Source organism: Rhinopithecus roxellana, chromosome 7 (genome assembly GCF_007565055.1).
Source record: "Rhinopithecus roxellana isolate Shanxi Qingling chromosome 7, ASM756505v1, whole genome shotgun sequence".
Classification (NCBI taxonomy): domain Eukaryota; kingdom Metazoa; phylum Chordata; class Mammalia; order Primates; family Cercopithecidae; genus Rhinopithecus; species Rhinopithecus roxellana.
In genome coordinates this window covers 31,300,748-31,317,947 of record NC_044555.1, presented here as the reverse complement: position 1 = coordinate 31,317,947, position 17,200 = coordinate 31,300,748, and the positions used below count along the sequence as shown (strand labels likewise).

At 37.9% G+C, this 17,200-nt stretch overlaps 1 protein-coding gene across 2 annotated transcripts in view; it reads left to right on the top strand.

Moving 5' to 3' along the window:
- MAOA (monoamine oxidase A) overlaps positions 1-17,200 on the top strand; it is a 99,539-nt gene that overhangs the window by 12,718 nt on the left and 69,621 nt on the right. The window contains exons 2-3 of one of the 2 annotated variants that reach the window (XM_030934183.1): positions 3,733-3,813; positions 9,774-9,868. In XM_030934183.1, the coding sequence (XP_030790043.1) occupies positions 3,733-3,813; positions 9,774-9,868 (176 nt within the window). The remainder of the gene's footprint in view (positions 1-3,732; positions 3,814-9,773; positions 9,869-17,200) is intronic. The other variant, XM_030934182.1, reaches the window with a different exon arrangement.

The following is a 17,200-nucleotide window of genomic DNA, read 5'->3' as shown; positions in this document are numbered from 1 at the left end:
TTTCAAAGAATGCCTCTACCACATCCTTGTATGTAGCTCTTGGAGCACATGGGTAAGGTTATGTAAGAGAGCTTACTAGGGTTGTAATTGCTGGATCAAAGGGAGGTCCATTTATAGGTTTTGATAGCTAATGACAACAAGGTTGAATCCTTTACCACCAACAGTGTAAGACAGAGTCTGTTTTTCTGCATCCATGTCAATACTATGTTTTAACTATTTTCATTCTTCAACCCAATAAGCCAAAATGGTACTTTATTTTTATGTTTCTCCAGTTATGAGTGAGATTGAACACCTTTTCATTGAAAGGCATTTACATTTCTTCTGTAAAACTTTATGTTCACAAATTTTGTTTTTCTTTTTACTTATTTTAAAAGCATATCTGATCATTTTTCTTATTGATTTGTGAGAACTTTTTGAAGAAATGAATTCTTTGTTGAATGTTGCAAATATTTTCTTTTTATGGTGTCTGGTATTGTGTCTTGCACAGAAAGCATTCTTTATTCCAAGAATATTATTTTAGAAAAATCTGTCCTACTTTATTCTAGTTTTTTCAGGTTTTTATGTTATGCATTTAAATCTTTCTTCTGAGTTTATTCTGAGTAAAGAGTTAGAGAGAGATTCTGCTTTATTTTTTTAATTTCCCCAAATCAGATGTCTCAATACAATGTATTGACTAAACTAGGATTTACCTACTGATTTGTATAATTTAGGCTATTTCTAGACCATATGCTCTTATTTCTCTGTCTCTCTAATCTTGTACCAGCACAACTCTTTTTACTGTAGCTTTGCCATGCATTTTAATGAAAAGTTGAGCTAGTTATAATGCTTTTTCAGGAATTTCCTGGCAAGCTGGCCATGCTATTTTTCCATGTGATTTTTCACCTGGACAGGTCTAGAAATAAATATATAAAGAAAAAGTTACTAATATTTTAATTGAGATTTCATTACATTTGTAAATTTATTTGGAGGAATTAAGGTCTTTATAATACTGTTTCCTTTTATCCAAAAATAAAAACTATTTTTTTCTGTTGAAATCTTCTATTGTGTCTTTTGGTGATTTTGAAGGTATTTTTCAGGTAGATTTTTCAGAGCTCTTGTTGAGTTCATGTTGCTCTAAGAAGTGAGCTTATTTTTTCCCATCATATTCCAATTCATTGTATACAGGGTAGATATTTATCTTTTAATATTAATTTTGGCTGGGCACAGTTGCTCACAGCTGTAATCCCAGCACTTTGGGAGACTGAGGTGGGCGGATCACCAGATCAGGAGTTCAAGACTAACCTGGGCAACATGGTGAAACCCCGTCTCTACTAAATATACAAATAAATAAATAAATAAATTAGGCAGGCATGGTGGTGTGCACCTGTAATCCCAGCTACTTGGGAGGCTAAGGCAGGAGAATTGCTTAAACCCAGGAGGCAGAGGTTGCAGTGAGCTGACACCGCATCACTGCACTCCAGCCTAGGCGAAAGAGCAAGACTCCATCTCGGAAAAAAAAAAAAAAATTTAAACTAGACACCTTTTTCCTTGAATTTTCTTCTTGTTTTTCTTTCATTCATTTATTCATTCCTTCTTATCAATTTTCTAGGCTAAGTTTCCACTATCCATCCACTATGATAATTTTCTCTCTTCTCTAACTTTTATACCTCACTTCACCTTTATCTAATGGCATTGATTAGTACTTGCCCAATAATGTTAAATAAAACTGGTAATGGTGGCATTTCTACCTTGTTTCTGATTTTAATGCTACTGTTGTTTCACCATTAAGCATCGTGTTCAAGCCAATCACGCCAAAAGCTCTGGAAGCTCTCCTAAATTGCTCCAGGCAAGCTGGCTTAAGGACCTCCATAGCACCTTTTCTTTACCTTTATTGTAATCTGGAGCACAATGAACTTGATAATGTGTTTATCTTACTGAACAGTGTTGATGTGTTTATCTTACTGAACAATGTTGACAAATTCTGTGTACATCCTCAAAGAATTAACTTTCCACAGATCGCCCTTTGGGAAGTGCTGATTTAGAGAAATACATGATCAACAATACCAACCATAGCATAAAGGAGTTTAAGGATTGAGACAAAACCATGAGGCTTAGAAAAAAGGAGGTCATCAGTGACCTTAAGGATAATGGTGATGATGATAGCTCATACCAGTGGTACATTTACCAGGCATCAGTCACTTGACTGCGTAATTATACATGTTACTTTGTTTAATCTTCACATTACCCACCAAGGCAGAACAATTATTATCTCTGTTTTATAGCTGTGGCAACATGTTGAAGAAACTTTCTTAAGATTATCACACAGTAAATAACAAAATGTGATTGCAAATTTCACTGGCTCTATAGCAGGAGCTCGTCCACATAATACTAGGAGAATCAATCCAGAGCCTGCCCCAGGAGTGTTTTGTTTGGCCAATTCATTATGGGATTTTTGTTTTGTTTTATTTGTTTTGAAACTATGAATGCCTTCAGTAGGCATACATACCATTGAATTTGTGAGTGTTTTTGAATTGCAATCTCTGAAGTTTTATAAATTCTATTCATTCATTAATAAATTATTTCAACAAATATTTCCTGAGTGTCTACTGCATGCCAGGTACTATGCTAGGCTCTGGAGATACAGCAATAAGCAAAAATGAGCAAAGACCCTATTTTCATGTGGGCTTAATTAAATAACATACAAAAAATTTGTGTGTGTGTGTGTGTGTATGTGTGTGTGTGTGTGTATGTATGTGTGTGTAGTGCCAGGTAGTAATGTGTACTAAGAAGAAAAATAAATCAGGGTAGCAGGGACAGAGTGTGACAGATGAATATATTGATTGTCTGCATTGACGGCAGGGTCACTGGGCGTTTTCCATGAGGAGTATACTACATTTCCAGGTTTATTCAAGTTAGGAAATGGAGACAGCTGATCATGTGTTGTAGAAAGAAATTCAGAAATCACATAGGAACTAAAAAGGGTGGCATGAGTCAAATTGAGGAATTTCTTACTTTTCTGTGATAGAATAATGTGAATATTCTTGAAGAAATAAGGTAAAGCAAGTGACCCAGGGAGAGGTGGAGAAGGCAGGGCTAAATGTGGAAGCTAGGTTTCAAAGTGACAGTATGCCTGAGACTTATGCCCTAGGAAGCAAAGGGATTATTTCCTCCAAGGCTTCATTGTATAAGTTAACTCCCAAGGCATGCTGTGTGGGTAAAATCATCTCCTATACCAATTCTCTGGGGACAGCAGCCATTTTGGGTCATTGGAAGCATTGCAGAATTGGTGGTAACACAGTTTCTATGGGCAGTTGCTTTAAGAACTTGGAGCTTGGTTTGAGGTTGCCATGGTAACACCACTGCTGGCTGCATATAACATCTCACCCAGGCTCTCTTGTTCTAATAACCAGGACCCACATTGCCTTGAACTCTTTCAAACAAGGTGTGCTTTTAGCAGACTAACTTTTTTTTAACCTCTCTGATAAATCCATTAACCTATTTTATTTTGGTTTCTGTAACCTGCAAATGACTGAGGAGAGAGAAATTAGGAGAGGAATTGTATTGTTTTAAACTCATCGTCCCTATTTAGAATACTTAATGCAAACTAATTAAAGATCTGCTTGTGCTATGATCTGCTATCTTCCTGTTTTCAAGTTTTTGCATTTTGAAATCTATCATATCTCCTTGTTCACACAATAAGGCCTTAACAAACTCTTTGTGAATATAGTTTCTCTGACCTCTCTACTCTCACAGAAAACCACAAGATAGGCCGGTGGTGGTGGCTCACGCCTGTAATCCCAGCACTTTGGGAGACCGAGACGGGCGGATCACGAGGTCAGGAGATGGAGACTATCCTGGCTAACACGGTGAAACCCCGTCTCTACTAAAAATACAAAAAATTAGCCAGGGGTGGTGGTGGGCGCCTGTAGTCCCAGCTACTCGGGAGGCTGAGGCAGGAAAATGACGTGAACCTGGGAGGCGGAGCTTGCAGTGAGCCGAGATGGTGGCACTGCACTCCAGCCTGGGCGACCAGAGAGAGACTCCATCTCGAAAAAAGAAAAAAAGAAAACCACAGGATACTCGGGAGTCTTGGGCTCTATTCTTCCTAATGAGCTCTGTTTGCCATGGTTTGGGAGAGGAAGAGCTCTGAGTATAGGGGATGGTAGATTTTTTAGTGTTCACTTAGACCTCTTCTCTCAAAAACATGGGTGAGAGAATCACACATTTTTGACACTAGGATACTTGAGAGTTTGGTCCAATGGTCTTTTACCAAGGTGGCCCCACATCTCCTACATCCCAATGAATATCATAAACACTTGCTGATTTAATGGACAATAATGTTAGTAGCCTGAAATCACACTAGTAGTTTGAAACCTATGATGAGGGTGCATATACACCATGGAAATCTAAATGCTGTGAAAATCTAAATGCTGTGAAACAGTCCCCGCTTCCCACTACTGGACTGGTTGTTAATCATTTACTGGCATACTTGTATCAAACCCTTCCCTTATGCGGGTGGGGAGTGGTGAGAAACAGGCTTCTTATCACTAGATTCTATGTGGCCATTAAATGATGGAAAATGAAAGAAAGGGAGAGCTGTAATGCATAATGCTCTTCATTTTTGCTTAGTAATTTATATTACTTTGGAACAAGATGAAATAAAAGATTTAAGATGAGATTTTTCTCTTTTCATAATAAAATGTGAAAAAATATTTGATTACAAAAGCTATCTTTATAGTAGCCACATTTTATTTGGTGACTTGCCTTCAGACTTAAGAATCTTTTCTAACAATTTTATCCCATTTACAAAAAAATGCTCAATAAATATTTCGAAAGATTAGGTCAAAAGCCCTTAAACTAATCTGTAGGGTTGACAATTAAGATATCATTTTTTTTTTTTCTGTAACTGATCATTGAATTTTGTAATGCTGAGGGGAAGGTAGAATGCATAGTGAGTGGCACACAAGTGCAAAAAAGAGTTGATTGTAATCTAAGATTTAGATCTTAAAGTAGGAATAATCTTTAGGTTTTGCCATTCAAATCAGCAGATAGCCACAGTTATTACATTACAAAAGATTTCTGAGCTCCAAGTATTTGCGTGTACTTTGACTTACTAAGCATTCAAAAATACTTTCCTAACAGCATCATACTTTTATTTTCATATTGTATATATTTTAACCTTTAAGTTATCATGGAAATTTCTTAACAAGGTCTTCTTCCCAGTAAACACACAAACTGAAACATTAGCACCCATTTATTCAGCATCTTAGAAGAAATATGCTTAATAGATTTTCCTAAATAACTTAAACCTTCACCCTTCAAATTCTAAGACCTTTTAGAAACCATTTCTCTGAAATCCTTTTTAAATATTTTAAACATATTTCTTTTTTTTTTTTTTTTTTTTTTTTTTGAGATGGAGTCTCGCTCTGTCACCCAGGCTGGAGTGCAGTGGCCAGATCTCAGCTCACTGCAGGCTCCGCCTCCCGGGTTTATGCCATTCTCCTGCCTCAGACTCCCGAGTAGCTGGGACTACAGGTGCCGCCACCTCGCCCGGCTAGTTTTTTGTATTTTTAGTAGAGACAGGGTTTCACCGTGTTAGCCAGGATGGTCTCGATCTCCTGACCTCGTGATCCGCCCGTCTCGGCCTCCCAAAGTGCTGGGATTACAGGCTTGAGCCACTGCGCCCGGCCTTAAACATATTTCTTATTTCTTAAACTAAGAGTTTAAACTCTCCTTGCTTGTTATAGGGCTAATCATTCTTCTGCCATGTAGAAACAACTACTTTCACCAGCTTTTAAATTTTATTTAGTTATATCCTTAAATGCCAAACTGCAAAATGACCTTTGTCACTGGTGTGGTCATTGTATTCGCTCAGACAGCCCTGCTCCCCCTTCCCCTTTTAGTTTCCTGAGTAGTGTTTATTTATTATGGGCACTGAAACCCATGCATAAAACTTGTTTGGAGTTACATACTAGATTCGATTTTATTAAGACTCTAAGTGAGGATGTGAGAAGTAAAATCCTTCGCTTTTCAGAAGACTTTGTTGTGGTCATATCAGGCACTTGGAATATGGAGATAATGAAATCTACTTCAAGGGATGGTTGTGAGAGGCAACAAGGAAAGGCATATGAAATGGATCTGTAGGATGCCACCAAGAGGTCCCTTTATGCACACAACTGCTGCAGGCCCCACCACTGTTGTTCAAGGTTCCCCACCGCTCCATCCCCTTAGGCAGTGTGGGGAGAGCCAGTTTCTCCTCCTTAGAAGAGGAGCTGCCAGAGCAATTCTAGCAGACCCTTGGGTATATTTATCTACCTAACTGGTTTGTAGTTAGGTTGATTAAAGGGAATGGGAAGAAATAAAAATTTTGCATCTGAGTTTCTCTGTTTTTAAATATGGAGTATTACTTTGAGCCTAAAAATGTTCATCACTTTCGACTTAGTAATCTCCCTTCTGGAACTTAACCCTAAAGAAATAATCAGACATAAGGAGAAAGATTTATGCATAAACATATTTTTCATCTCACCTTCATCCTGTTTTTCCATTAGTCAGCACAAGAAGCCTTTGACTGTGTTCCAGAAAACATATTGCGCCAAGATTGGCAGACATTGGTTTGAGTTTATTTAACTGTCAGGGGATGGCTTTCTTTGTGAGCTGATTCCAAAAATTCATTACATACTTAAATCTTTGATGGGCATCAGCAATGTAAGAGTCGTGTACTTGAAGGGCTCAAAATTGCACACAAACATTAGTAGATAGCAGTGCTGGATATTATGGTTTAGACTTAATATCTTTTAAGATATTTTAGATCTTGTAGACCCAAACTCATCCTTGATTTGGCTATGTGTATTCTATGCCATTCTGTATATGAGTAAAATACTGGGTTCTGTGAGAGCAGGCATCAAGATAGAACTAGCTGTCTAAGAGATTTATTGTGGGAAAAGCCCGTGAAGGATAAAGGGGAAGGAGAGCGTGAGTAGGGAATAAAAAGCAAATAGGGTAGTCCTGTATAATTTCCTACAATTTGGATTTTGTTCATTTCATCCCAGTAGTATTAACAGGTACCTCTGTCCCCTAAGTATCAGATACAGAGGGGTGATCACATTAGAATTTAATTTGTTCCTTCCTTTTCTCCGCTCTCCTCCCCTCCCCGCCCTCCCCTCCCATTCCCTCTCCTTTCCTTCATTGTTGCAAAACTGCTTCATAGGTAATGGTGTGTGCTTCCATCAAGAGGCAGATAACATTTGTCTCATCTGTTTTTCTGTGTGTGTTAGCAACTTGATGATCATTGTGCTAGGTCCATTAACTCATTAGGGGTTGCAAAATGCTGACATTTGAATTATTTCTGTCTTCACTTACTAACTAGCATACTTTTATACAGAGAAACTTCCCCTCATTAGCTATTTGGTTGTTTTGAGGTTCAGCACAAATAGGAAAGGTAGGATGAATGCTAGATTTTTTCTTTTGCTTATCATTTTTCAAATGATAAGTTCGTTCCTTAGCATTTTCCAAAGGTGGAAAATGAGAATTTTTGTGTTTGTTTAGTATTATTATGAACTCATGGATTTAAGCCATTGTAGTTGTTATCTTTATTTGACACTCAAATTATTTCATCTTTGGCCAGTAGGAGTTCATATAGGTAGGCTCCTGAGTCTTTTTGACATAATCCTAGTAGTCTCTGACAGCCTCCTTGCTTTCTGGCATGATTTAATGTTCAGGCTCATCTTGTACATTTCCTGCCTCAGATCTCACTAGGTCACAAGCCATAGTTCATTGTAGTGATAATTGATTTTTTAGAAACAACACTCTAGGTGTTGGGAGTGTTCATTGCTACTGGGTAGGTTACTTTTTCTAGACCTTTTCACTGTACAAAACTAAGGAATTTTTTTAAAAGATAGAGTATATCCAGAGATCATACTTATAATTTCAATTTATATCTAGGACTACAGGGTTACTGCTTCATCTCATCATTTTTACATCTGAGTTTCTTTATCTTCATGCTAAAAAAAACCTGCTTGTCAACAACACAAGCCTGATTACTCACTTGTTTTATCACATACTACAAATGTGACAGCCTTGGGATAACAATGCTAATACTAGGACTAGCTAAATTATTATTGAAAAAAATGTGAAGTTCTTTTTATCTTTAGGATATATACCATTAGAAATGAACTATCAAATCACTGGGTTTTAAAATCAGTTAGAATAGTTCCTCTCCTCAACCACTTGTATACGTATTTAGGTATTACTTGTATCACTTTACTAATCTTGTCTCTGGTGCCATTCTTATTTCCCTTACCATAATATAACTAGCATTTTCTCCCTGTATTATGTTTGTCTCTGTAAAAATGAGAAGTTTATGAGAAGTATAATGAGAAGTATAAAGTTAACTAGGAATTAAGAATTTGAAGTACAAAAATGAATGTAGATTTAAAAATAAGTGTATGCACAATATATTTCTTTACTCTGTGAGCTGAGAGGTCTTAGAAGCAATGACACCCCAGTAGCAATGAGCATACCTAGAACCCAGATCTTGGTTTCTAATACTGTTCTCCAGTAAAAGGGACCAAAGCTCACTGAAGAAATGCCTGATTCTAAGGCCATGGCAGAGAAAGATAAGATGAGTCTGGAGCATTGTGTAGTACTAAAAAGGAAGGAAGTGCTCAAACACACACACACAATGATGGGGCATGTCAAAGGGGCATATCAGCCAACTAAAAGAACTCCCAATAACCATAGCTGGAAGAATTTGAGCAACGAAATACATGACATAGTGTTGGATTATAATCCAAAGTATAAAACAAATATCTGAGTCCATATTGATATGTTAATAAGTAAATGATTGAAGAAATCAGTAAGTAAGGAGAAGAGACACATCTCCAGTGCAGAATTCCAAATAATTTGTATAGATACTCCACCCTCAAAAAGCTGGAACGAACTTTCCACTCCTTAAGTGTGGGCTATGCATAGCCTTTCTTTCAGAGTATAGTATGTTAAGATGGGAAAAAGAATAACTATAGTCGAGAAACTTGACAAACACTACCTGAGCCAGGTGATCAGATCAAGGTCAACATCAGTGAGAAACCATGCTTGTAGCATGTACCTTTGATATAATGTTAATCTGCAACACTTTCTTAATTTTTCTGGTATTACTATGTTGGATTTAAAAAATATTTTATGTTTCCTGAAGGCTTTTAATCACAGGTGAAAACCTGTTCTCAGCTTTGTTTGAGCTAGTGAAAAAAGTATGAAGCATGGTTTCTACCTTATAGTAACTCAGAAACTAGTGAAGGAAACAAGATCTAGCAAGCAAGTAATCAAAATATAAATCATAGGACATGATTATACAGGATTTTTAAGTTGAGAAAAGCAAAGCATAGTTATACTGCGACCTGGTGTAGCTAGAGAAAGTTTTGAAGAAAATAGTCTCTTCTGTTAATACTATCAGGATTTCTGGACGAGGGAAATGATAGGGATTGATTTAGAGGCTCGGAAATTCTCTAAATATATGATTATCACCAGAAAACAAGATACACATATTTTAAAACCATTACATTTTGTTTCTGTTGACCAACTGAAATGCAAGATGACTAAATTAGTTATTTTTGAATCCCTTATGATAGATAATAAAATTAGTGGCTCATTTAATCATAGTGTGGCCAGAATGTATTAGAAAGACAGCAAAATCACTGGATTGTATATGATACCCTGCATTTATTTGATGTGTAGACCTGGTTAAATCTTGGATTTTAAGCATTTGAATGTTACATTGCTCTCTTTTGTTTTTCCTTTAGGACTATCTGCTGCCAAACTCTTGACTGAATATGGCGTTAGTGTTTTGGTTTTAGAAGCTCGGGACAGGGTTGGAGGAAGAACATATACCGTGAGGGTAAGTGATTTTAATACTTACATGTAATATAATATCTCACTCAAACTACAAGTGGCACCACTGGAAATCACAGGGCTAGAGGAGATCTCAAGAGTTCATGCAGTTAAACCATTTGTCCTCCATAGTCCTAAAGTACTCCCATCAAATAAGTGTGCATTCTCTTTAACAAGTACACACGAAAGACTGACAGCTTCTGACTTTCAGTGGAGTGAATCCAACAAACATGAGCAAATAACTTCAATACAGTGTCATAATTTCCATACTACAGACGTAAATGAAGTGTGCAGTATCTCAGATGGAGTAATAGTTTGGCTGTACTGGAAGTGGCTATACACCCACAATACACACAGACACACACACACAGAGACACACGCACGCGCACACACACACACACGCTTAGATTCCTTATTTATCCAATGACACACAACTTAATAGAAATGTGGTGGCAAAAAAACCCAGAAAAACAAACAAAAAAAGAAATGTGGTGGCTGCAGTAAGCAGGAACAAATGTAGCATATTTTTGCATAACTTTTCCCTTGGCCCTTGTTCCCTAAGAAGTATGCTGCTGCCAGAGGTACTCCTGAGGTCGCGTCTGGCTAGACATAAGAAAGAAGCCCAGTTATTGCTACATCACTGCTTTTTTAATACTTGGGCTTACATCACCATTCTGGAAAAAAATGCATGCTATTATTTACTACTATTAAGGGAATGGTTGCAGGTGGTTGACTCTGGGTGAAAGTACGTAGGGAGATAATGAAGAGTGGGAAGGAAATGGGGCAAAGATGGAAGTTTTTGCACATAAAAGTGGGGGAGAAAGGGAGAAGAGCCAGAGAGAAGTAGTAGAGGCAGAAGAGGAGGACCAGACTAGAGCAGCAATAGGTAAGTCAGCAGACAAAAGAGGAAGGGGTGCTCACCAGTCAACTGACACAGTATAAAGGCAAAACAAAACAAAATAAAAAACCCCTTGCATTTGATAGTTAGAAGTTCATTAATTAATGAGCCCCTTTGCTAGAGTACACAAATAGAGTGTGAAAGACTGGAGATTGAGAGTAAAGACAAAACCAGACTGTTGAAGTGACTGGAAAGAGAGGAAGCATCTATCTAACTAGAAGATGCTTCAGTTAGACTAATAACAGAATGGCGTAAGCAATGCAAACATTTGATTACTTCACAGAAGTCTGGTGGTAGATAGTCCAGGCTCTCGCTTTTTGCTCTTCTTTCTGCTCTCATATTCGTTTTTTTCTTTTTCTTTTTCTTTTTTTTTTTTTTTTTTTGAGACAGTTTTTCGCTCTTGTTGCCCAGGCTGGAGTGCAGTGGTGCAATCTCGGCTCACTGCAACCTCCACCTCCCAGGTTCAAGTGATTCTCCTGTCTCAGCCTCCAGAGTAGCTGGGATTACAGGCACCCCCCACCATGCCAGCCAATTTTGTATTTTTAGTAGAGACAGGGTTTCACCATGTTGGCCAGGCTGGTTGCAAACTCCTGATCTCAGGCGATCCATCGGCCTTGAAGCCTCCCAAAGTGCTGGGATAACAGGCATGAGTCACTGCACCCAGCCCTGCTCTGATATTCTTTGCATGTAGGCTTATTGTATTGTGGTAACAAGATGGATGCTGAGATTCTAAGCATCAGGTTCTCATTCAAGGCTGAAAGGAGAGTGAAAGGGGGGCACCAGCCTTGTCTGCAACAAAGCTTTTCCTTCGCCAAAAGACCCCAGCAGACATTTGCTTTAGTCTCATTGGCTAGAGTTGGGTCACATGGCTACCCTCAGCTGTCAGGGATCCTGGGAAAGTAAGTATTTCACAATAGTAGGCTGCATAATAGAAGCAGGCATGCGAGAGGAAGTATCAATGGATATTGGAATAGCCAACAGACAACATTTGAATTAGGATTTCATAGCAGCGATTTCAGCCACATTGTGCCATGCAGCCCTTCTGTCATTTGCTTCCTACCTTTTTAGATACAGGGATGTATCTAAGCGTATTTCTGCTTTGCTCAGCTCTAAGGGTGCTGTACAGCCTTGCTATGCAAAGTATCGTCTGTGGGTCAGTAGCCCCAGAATCAACTGGGATTTTGATACAAATGTGGAATCTCAGGCTGCGTCTCAGAACTGCTGAATCTGGATCTGCATTTTGACAGCATCTCCAGAGGACACTATAGAAGTGCTACTCTGTGGCATTTGTTTGCTTGCTTGCATTAAATTAATGCCAATCCAGATTAAATTTTCTGAGTGCTCCCTTAGATGTAGTCCACTGGGAAGCTATTGGTCTGGGAGTGAGGAGACTGGGATTCTAGCCTCTGTACTGACTTGACATGATGTCTTGGATAAGTCCTATTAGCACTTTACATCTCAGTTTTCTCATCTGACTAATAAGATACAATCTAAATGTCCTTGGAGAAACTCCCTTCCATCTTCAAATTCTAATTGAAGGCAGCTGTTATAGTGCAAACGAAGAGTTGCGTCTTCTGCCTGTATGCCTTTATTAGATATGATTCTTCTGTCATTTTCTGAAAAATATTCCTTCATTTTGGAGATAGTTATTAGGTTGTCCCTTAGCCCTATTTTTCTTATCTCTAAAACCTTTTGGTTATTAAACAGGAACATCAGTCATGTTACGGATTTTCAGTTAAGAACAAGTTTCTTTGTATAAGGGAAATGAGAATTCCAGCATACTTGTCCCCATCTGTGTTATAGGCCCCAATTACTTTGCCATGCTGTGTCATTTATATATGTCAGCACCACTCAGGAACCATTATTGTCTATTCAGCATGATATTACACCCCCCTTGGGAATGTGAGAAAGGAATCTCTGAAATGCTTGGAAATTAGGACTTAGCATTTGTACTCCAAATGATGAGAAGGAGAAAAAGAGGGCTTTAAGAAACAGGCATGGAGGCTGGGCATGGTGGCTCACGCCTGTAATCCCAGCACTCTGGGAGACCGAGGCGGGTGGATCACTTGAGCTTGGGAGTTTGAGACCAGCCTGGGCAACATGGTGAAACCCCATCTTTACTAAAAATACAAAAAGTAGCCAGGTGCAGTGGTGTACACCTGTAGTCACAGCTACTTGGGAGGCTGAGGTAGGAGAATCACTTGAGCCTGAAAGGCAGAGGTTGCAGTGAGCCAAGATTGCACCATTGTACTCCAGTCTGGGTGACAGGAGTGGAAACCCTGACTCAAAAAATTAAAAATTTTAAAAAAGGAAACAGGCATGAAAATTGTATTTAATAAGAAACTGAAGCAAATATTTTAAAAAATTGCTTCTAATAACATAATCAATTAGGATAATTTTGGGAGGAGATGCCATAAAAGCTGCTGTGGATCTCTGAGTACCAGAATGTCAAATTTGGTATTACCTGGCAAACTGTTCAGATGGGTCTTCTATTAGTTCAAAACTTCCCCGTTTTTCCTAATGTGATTCATCTATGATGCATTAGAGTCAAATTAATAAAGTTGAAATGCCTGCAGGGCTGCCACAGGGTTGGTGTATTTATTTGCCAATATTGTTGCATGTTTGTGACCTCTTCAAAGGCTGAGTAGTGAGATCTAAATCAAGACCCCAAAGACTGTGGTGCAACATAGTAGAATATATTGTTACTGCTTCTAGTGTCTTCATGCTGAACTTCAGGCACCTCAGTTAGAATGTTTTTACTTTGTAAAGAAACATTCTGCAAAATGCCTCACTCTTTTTACTGCTTCATTTAGGATTATTTGCTTTAAATATAGTGTCAGTGTTCTAAAGATACCATGTTTGGAAACTCCCAGGAGTCCTCTTGCTGTCTTTGTTAAAGCCCAGAAATTTATTGGAGTACTGATTCCAGTTTTGTTCTTTATATCTTAAAATGGATGTTGGAGATTAGAAAAGGTTTGAAGGACAGCACTGATGGTTACTAAAAGAGAGAATAAACATTATATGAGGACACCGTAAAGAAGTCACAGAAACACTTCATTTCTGGCATTATGGCAGAATGAAAACCCTAACTCCTCATTGAAATAAGTAACATGCTGAATACAATAGGCTGTGCTCATCTGACATGGAAGTTAGAAATTTGTAGATCTCCTGGATGTTGCATAGACACCTCAAACATAACACATCCAACACTAGACTTCTGATCTTCCTCAAGGCCACTATTCCAGCCACCTTCCCCATGTTACAGTATGGCAACTTTGAAAAAACTCGGAGTCATGCTCAACACTACCAGACCCTCATTTGTTTTGTCAGGAAATTCTGTTGGCCCTGCCTTCAAAACATATCCAGAATTCAATGCTTCCCACCACTTCCACTGCTATCCCCTGGTGGGAGCCACCATTATCTCTAGGCCAGATTACTGCAATAGGCTCCTGATTTCCCTGCTTTTACTCCTGCCCCCTACATTCTATTCTTTCGTAGTGCATCAGTGAGAGTGAGCCTTTCAAATGTAAGTCAGATTTTAGCATTTCCCTGCTCAAGAGCTTCCAAAGACCCCCCTTCTCACTGACAGTCAAAACCTATGTCCTTACAATGTCCTGTGAGGCTTTAAGTGACCTGCTCTGCCAATAACCTCTGTAACCTCATCTTCCGTTTTTTTCCTTGCTCACATTGTTCTGGCCACTTTGGCCTCCTTGCTATTTCTTGAACATACCAGCAGACTTCTCTGTTACAGTCTTTAGATCCATATTGCTAGGAGTTTTTGCTTTTTTTCCGAGACGAAGTCTCACTCTGTTGCCCAGGCTGGAGTGCAGTGGGATGATCTCGCCTCACTGCAACCTCTGTCTCCTGGGTTCCAGCAATTCTCCTGCCTCAGCCTCCTGAGTAGCTGGGATTACAGGCTCACGCCACCATGCCTGGCTAATTTTTGTATTTTCAGTAGAGACAGGGTTTCACCATGTTGGCCAGGCTGGTGTGTTTTAATTTCTACAGCTGGAGTATTTTCAGTTGTTTTTTGTCATCACTGCATTGTGGTCAAAGAATGTTGTTTTATGGTAACAATCCTTGAGGCTCACTTTATAACCTAGCAAGCACATGGTTAATATCCAAAGATCTTTTAATTTCTGCTGGAAAAGAACATGTAGTCTCTAAAAGCTATACACAATGTTTTATATATGTCCACTAGAATAAGCTTAATTGTGCTTCTTTTTTGTTTGCTTAATCTATTATTCACTTTTAAAAGTAAGTTAAAAATTCTCTATTCTCCTGGGCACTTATCTTTGGTTCCTGTCAAATGTTGCTTACACTTTCAAGGTATATTACTCAGTTTATGCAAGTTTAAACTTGTTTAGCCTTCTGGATCTTTTAGCATTATGTAGTGACACTTATTTCACTGAGATTTATTTTGTTTAAGGTTTTCTTTGATATTAATATAGTTATAACAGCTTACATTAGTATTTGTATATCTCTTTATCTTTCAGTTAGAGTTTTCTTTATTCTGACATTTTTTTCTTTTTTTAAATTTTAGATTCAAGGGGTACATTATTTAAAATTCTTTTTTGGAGACGGAGTCTCGCTGTGTCGCCCAGGCTGGAGTGCAGTGGTGCAACCTCCGCTTACTGCAACCTCCTCCTCTTGGGTTCAAGCTGTTCTCCTACCTCAGCCTCCCCAGTAGCTGGGATCACAGGTTCCCGCCACCACACCCAACTAATTTTGCATTTTTAGTGGAGTTAATTGATAAACTTGGTCCATCTGTATTTGTTATGATTTCTTTTTTAAATGTTTTAACTTTATTATATTATATTATGGCTTTCCATTGTCCCACTTTAACAGTTTTCCTCTTGGTTTCTTTCTTTCCTTCTTTTGGGCTACTGCTTTTCTTCTTTTTGTTTTCTTTTTAAGTTTTTTCTTCTACTTGTTTGGAAGTTATATAGTCAGACCAATGTTTTTCAGACAGTTTTCCTAACTGTATTAACACTCATACTAAATGTAGTCTAAAGTTTATCAATATATTATCTTTCTACTAAAAAATACAAAAACTTTCATGCTTCAGTTGTGAGCACCCTTCTTCCAATCTGCAAACTATAAAAGTATTTCATGTTTGTATGTTTCTCAGACATTATTAATTTTGTTTTATTCTATTGTAGATGTTGCTTAATTTTCCTTAAAGTTTTGCCAGTATCTTTGTTCACTGTCAGTTCTTGAATCTCAGACCTTTTATGTGTAACCATTGTCGTTCTACTTGAAACACACCCTTTCCTCCAATCTGGGTTCTAAACTCTGAACATTTGTCAGCTTGACAAAACATAGTTCTAACAGGTAACAAATTCTACTTAGAATTTCTCTTCCTCTTTTTTCTTCTCTCAGAATAGCAAAGATATTATTTCCCTATCTTCTGGCTTGTATTTTTATTGTTGAAGTCTAATTTATCATTAAGTCTAATTGTTGATTTTTTTCAGAGTATGTATGATTTGCCTCTTTCGTTTTCTGAAAAAGAATTGCTTTTGAGAGCTCTTTTCTTTGGTATACTGCAGTTTCTCTGTGTCTGGATGAGAATTTATTTTTATTTATCATTCTTTGGTCCTGTTGGGTTTCTTATCTTCCAACAATGCTGGTAAATCCTCAGCCACTATTTTTTTATACTACTTAATATTTTGACACCATCTTCCATGTCTTAACTACCTCCTCAACATATTTTCCAATTCTTTATCTTCGAACTGCATTCTATATAATTTATTCAGATCTAGCAGTTTACTCACTCTATGTCGAATATACTGTTTAACCCATTCACAGAGTTTTAAAAATTTTAATTAGTACATTTTTATTACTAGCAGTTATTTTTTTAATCTACCTGATAATATTTTCAGTTTCTTTTCCCCTGCTCCTAGTTTTAATGGCTTATTTTATTTAAAATATATTACATAGTACTTTTAGATTCTGTGTATAATTCAACTATTACAAAGTCTTTCTGGATTATTTTTTCTGCTTATTTTCTTTTGGTGCCTTGTTTGCACGTATTTTTTCTTTCTTTCTTTCTTTCTTTCTTTCTTTCTTTCTTTCTTTCTTTCTTTCTTTATTTTTTTTATTATACTTTAAGTTCTAGGGTACATGTGCATAACGTGCAGGTTTGTTACATATGTATACTTGTGCCATGTTGGTGTGCTGCACCCATCAACTCATCAGCACCCATCAATTCATCATTTATATCATGTATAACTCCCAATGCAATCCCTCCCCCCTCCCCCCTCCCCATGATAGGCCCTGGTGTGTGATGTTCCCCTTCCCGAGTCCCAGTGATCTCATTGTTCAGTTCCCACCTATGAGTGAGAACATGCGGTGTTTGGTTTTCTGTTCTTGTGATAGTTTGCTAAGAATGATGGTTTCCAGCTGCATCCATGTCCCTACAAAGGACGCAAACTCATCCTT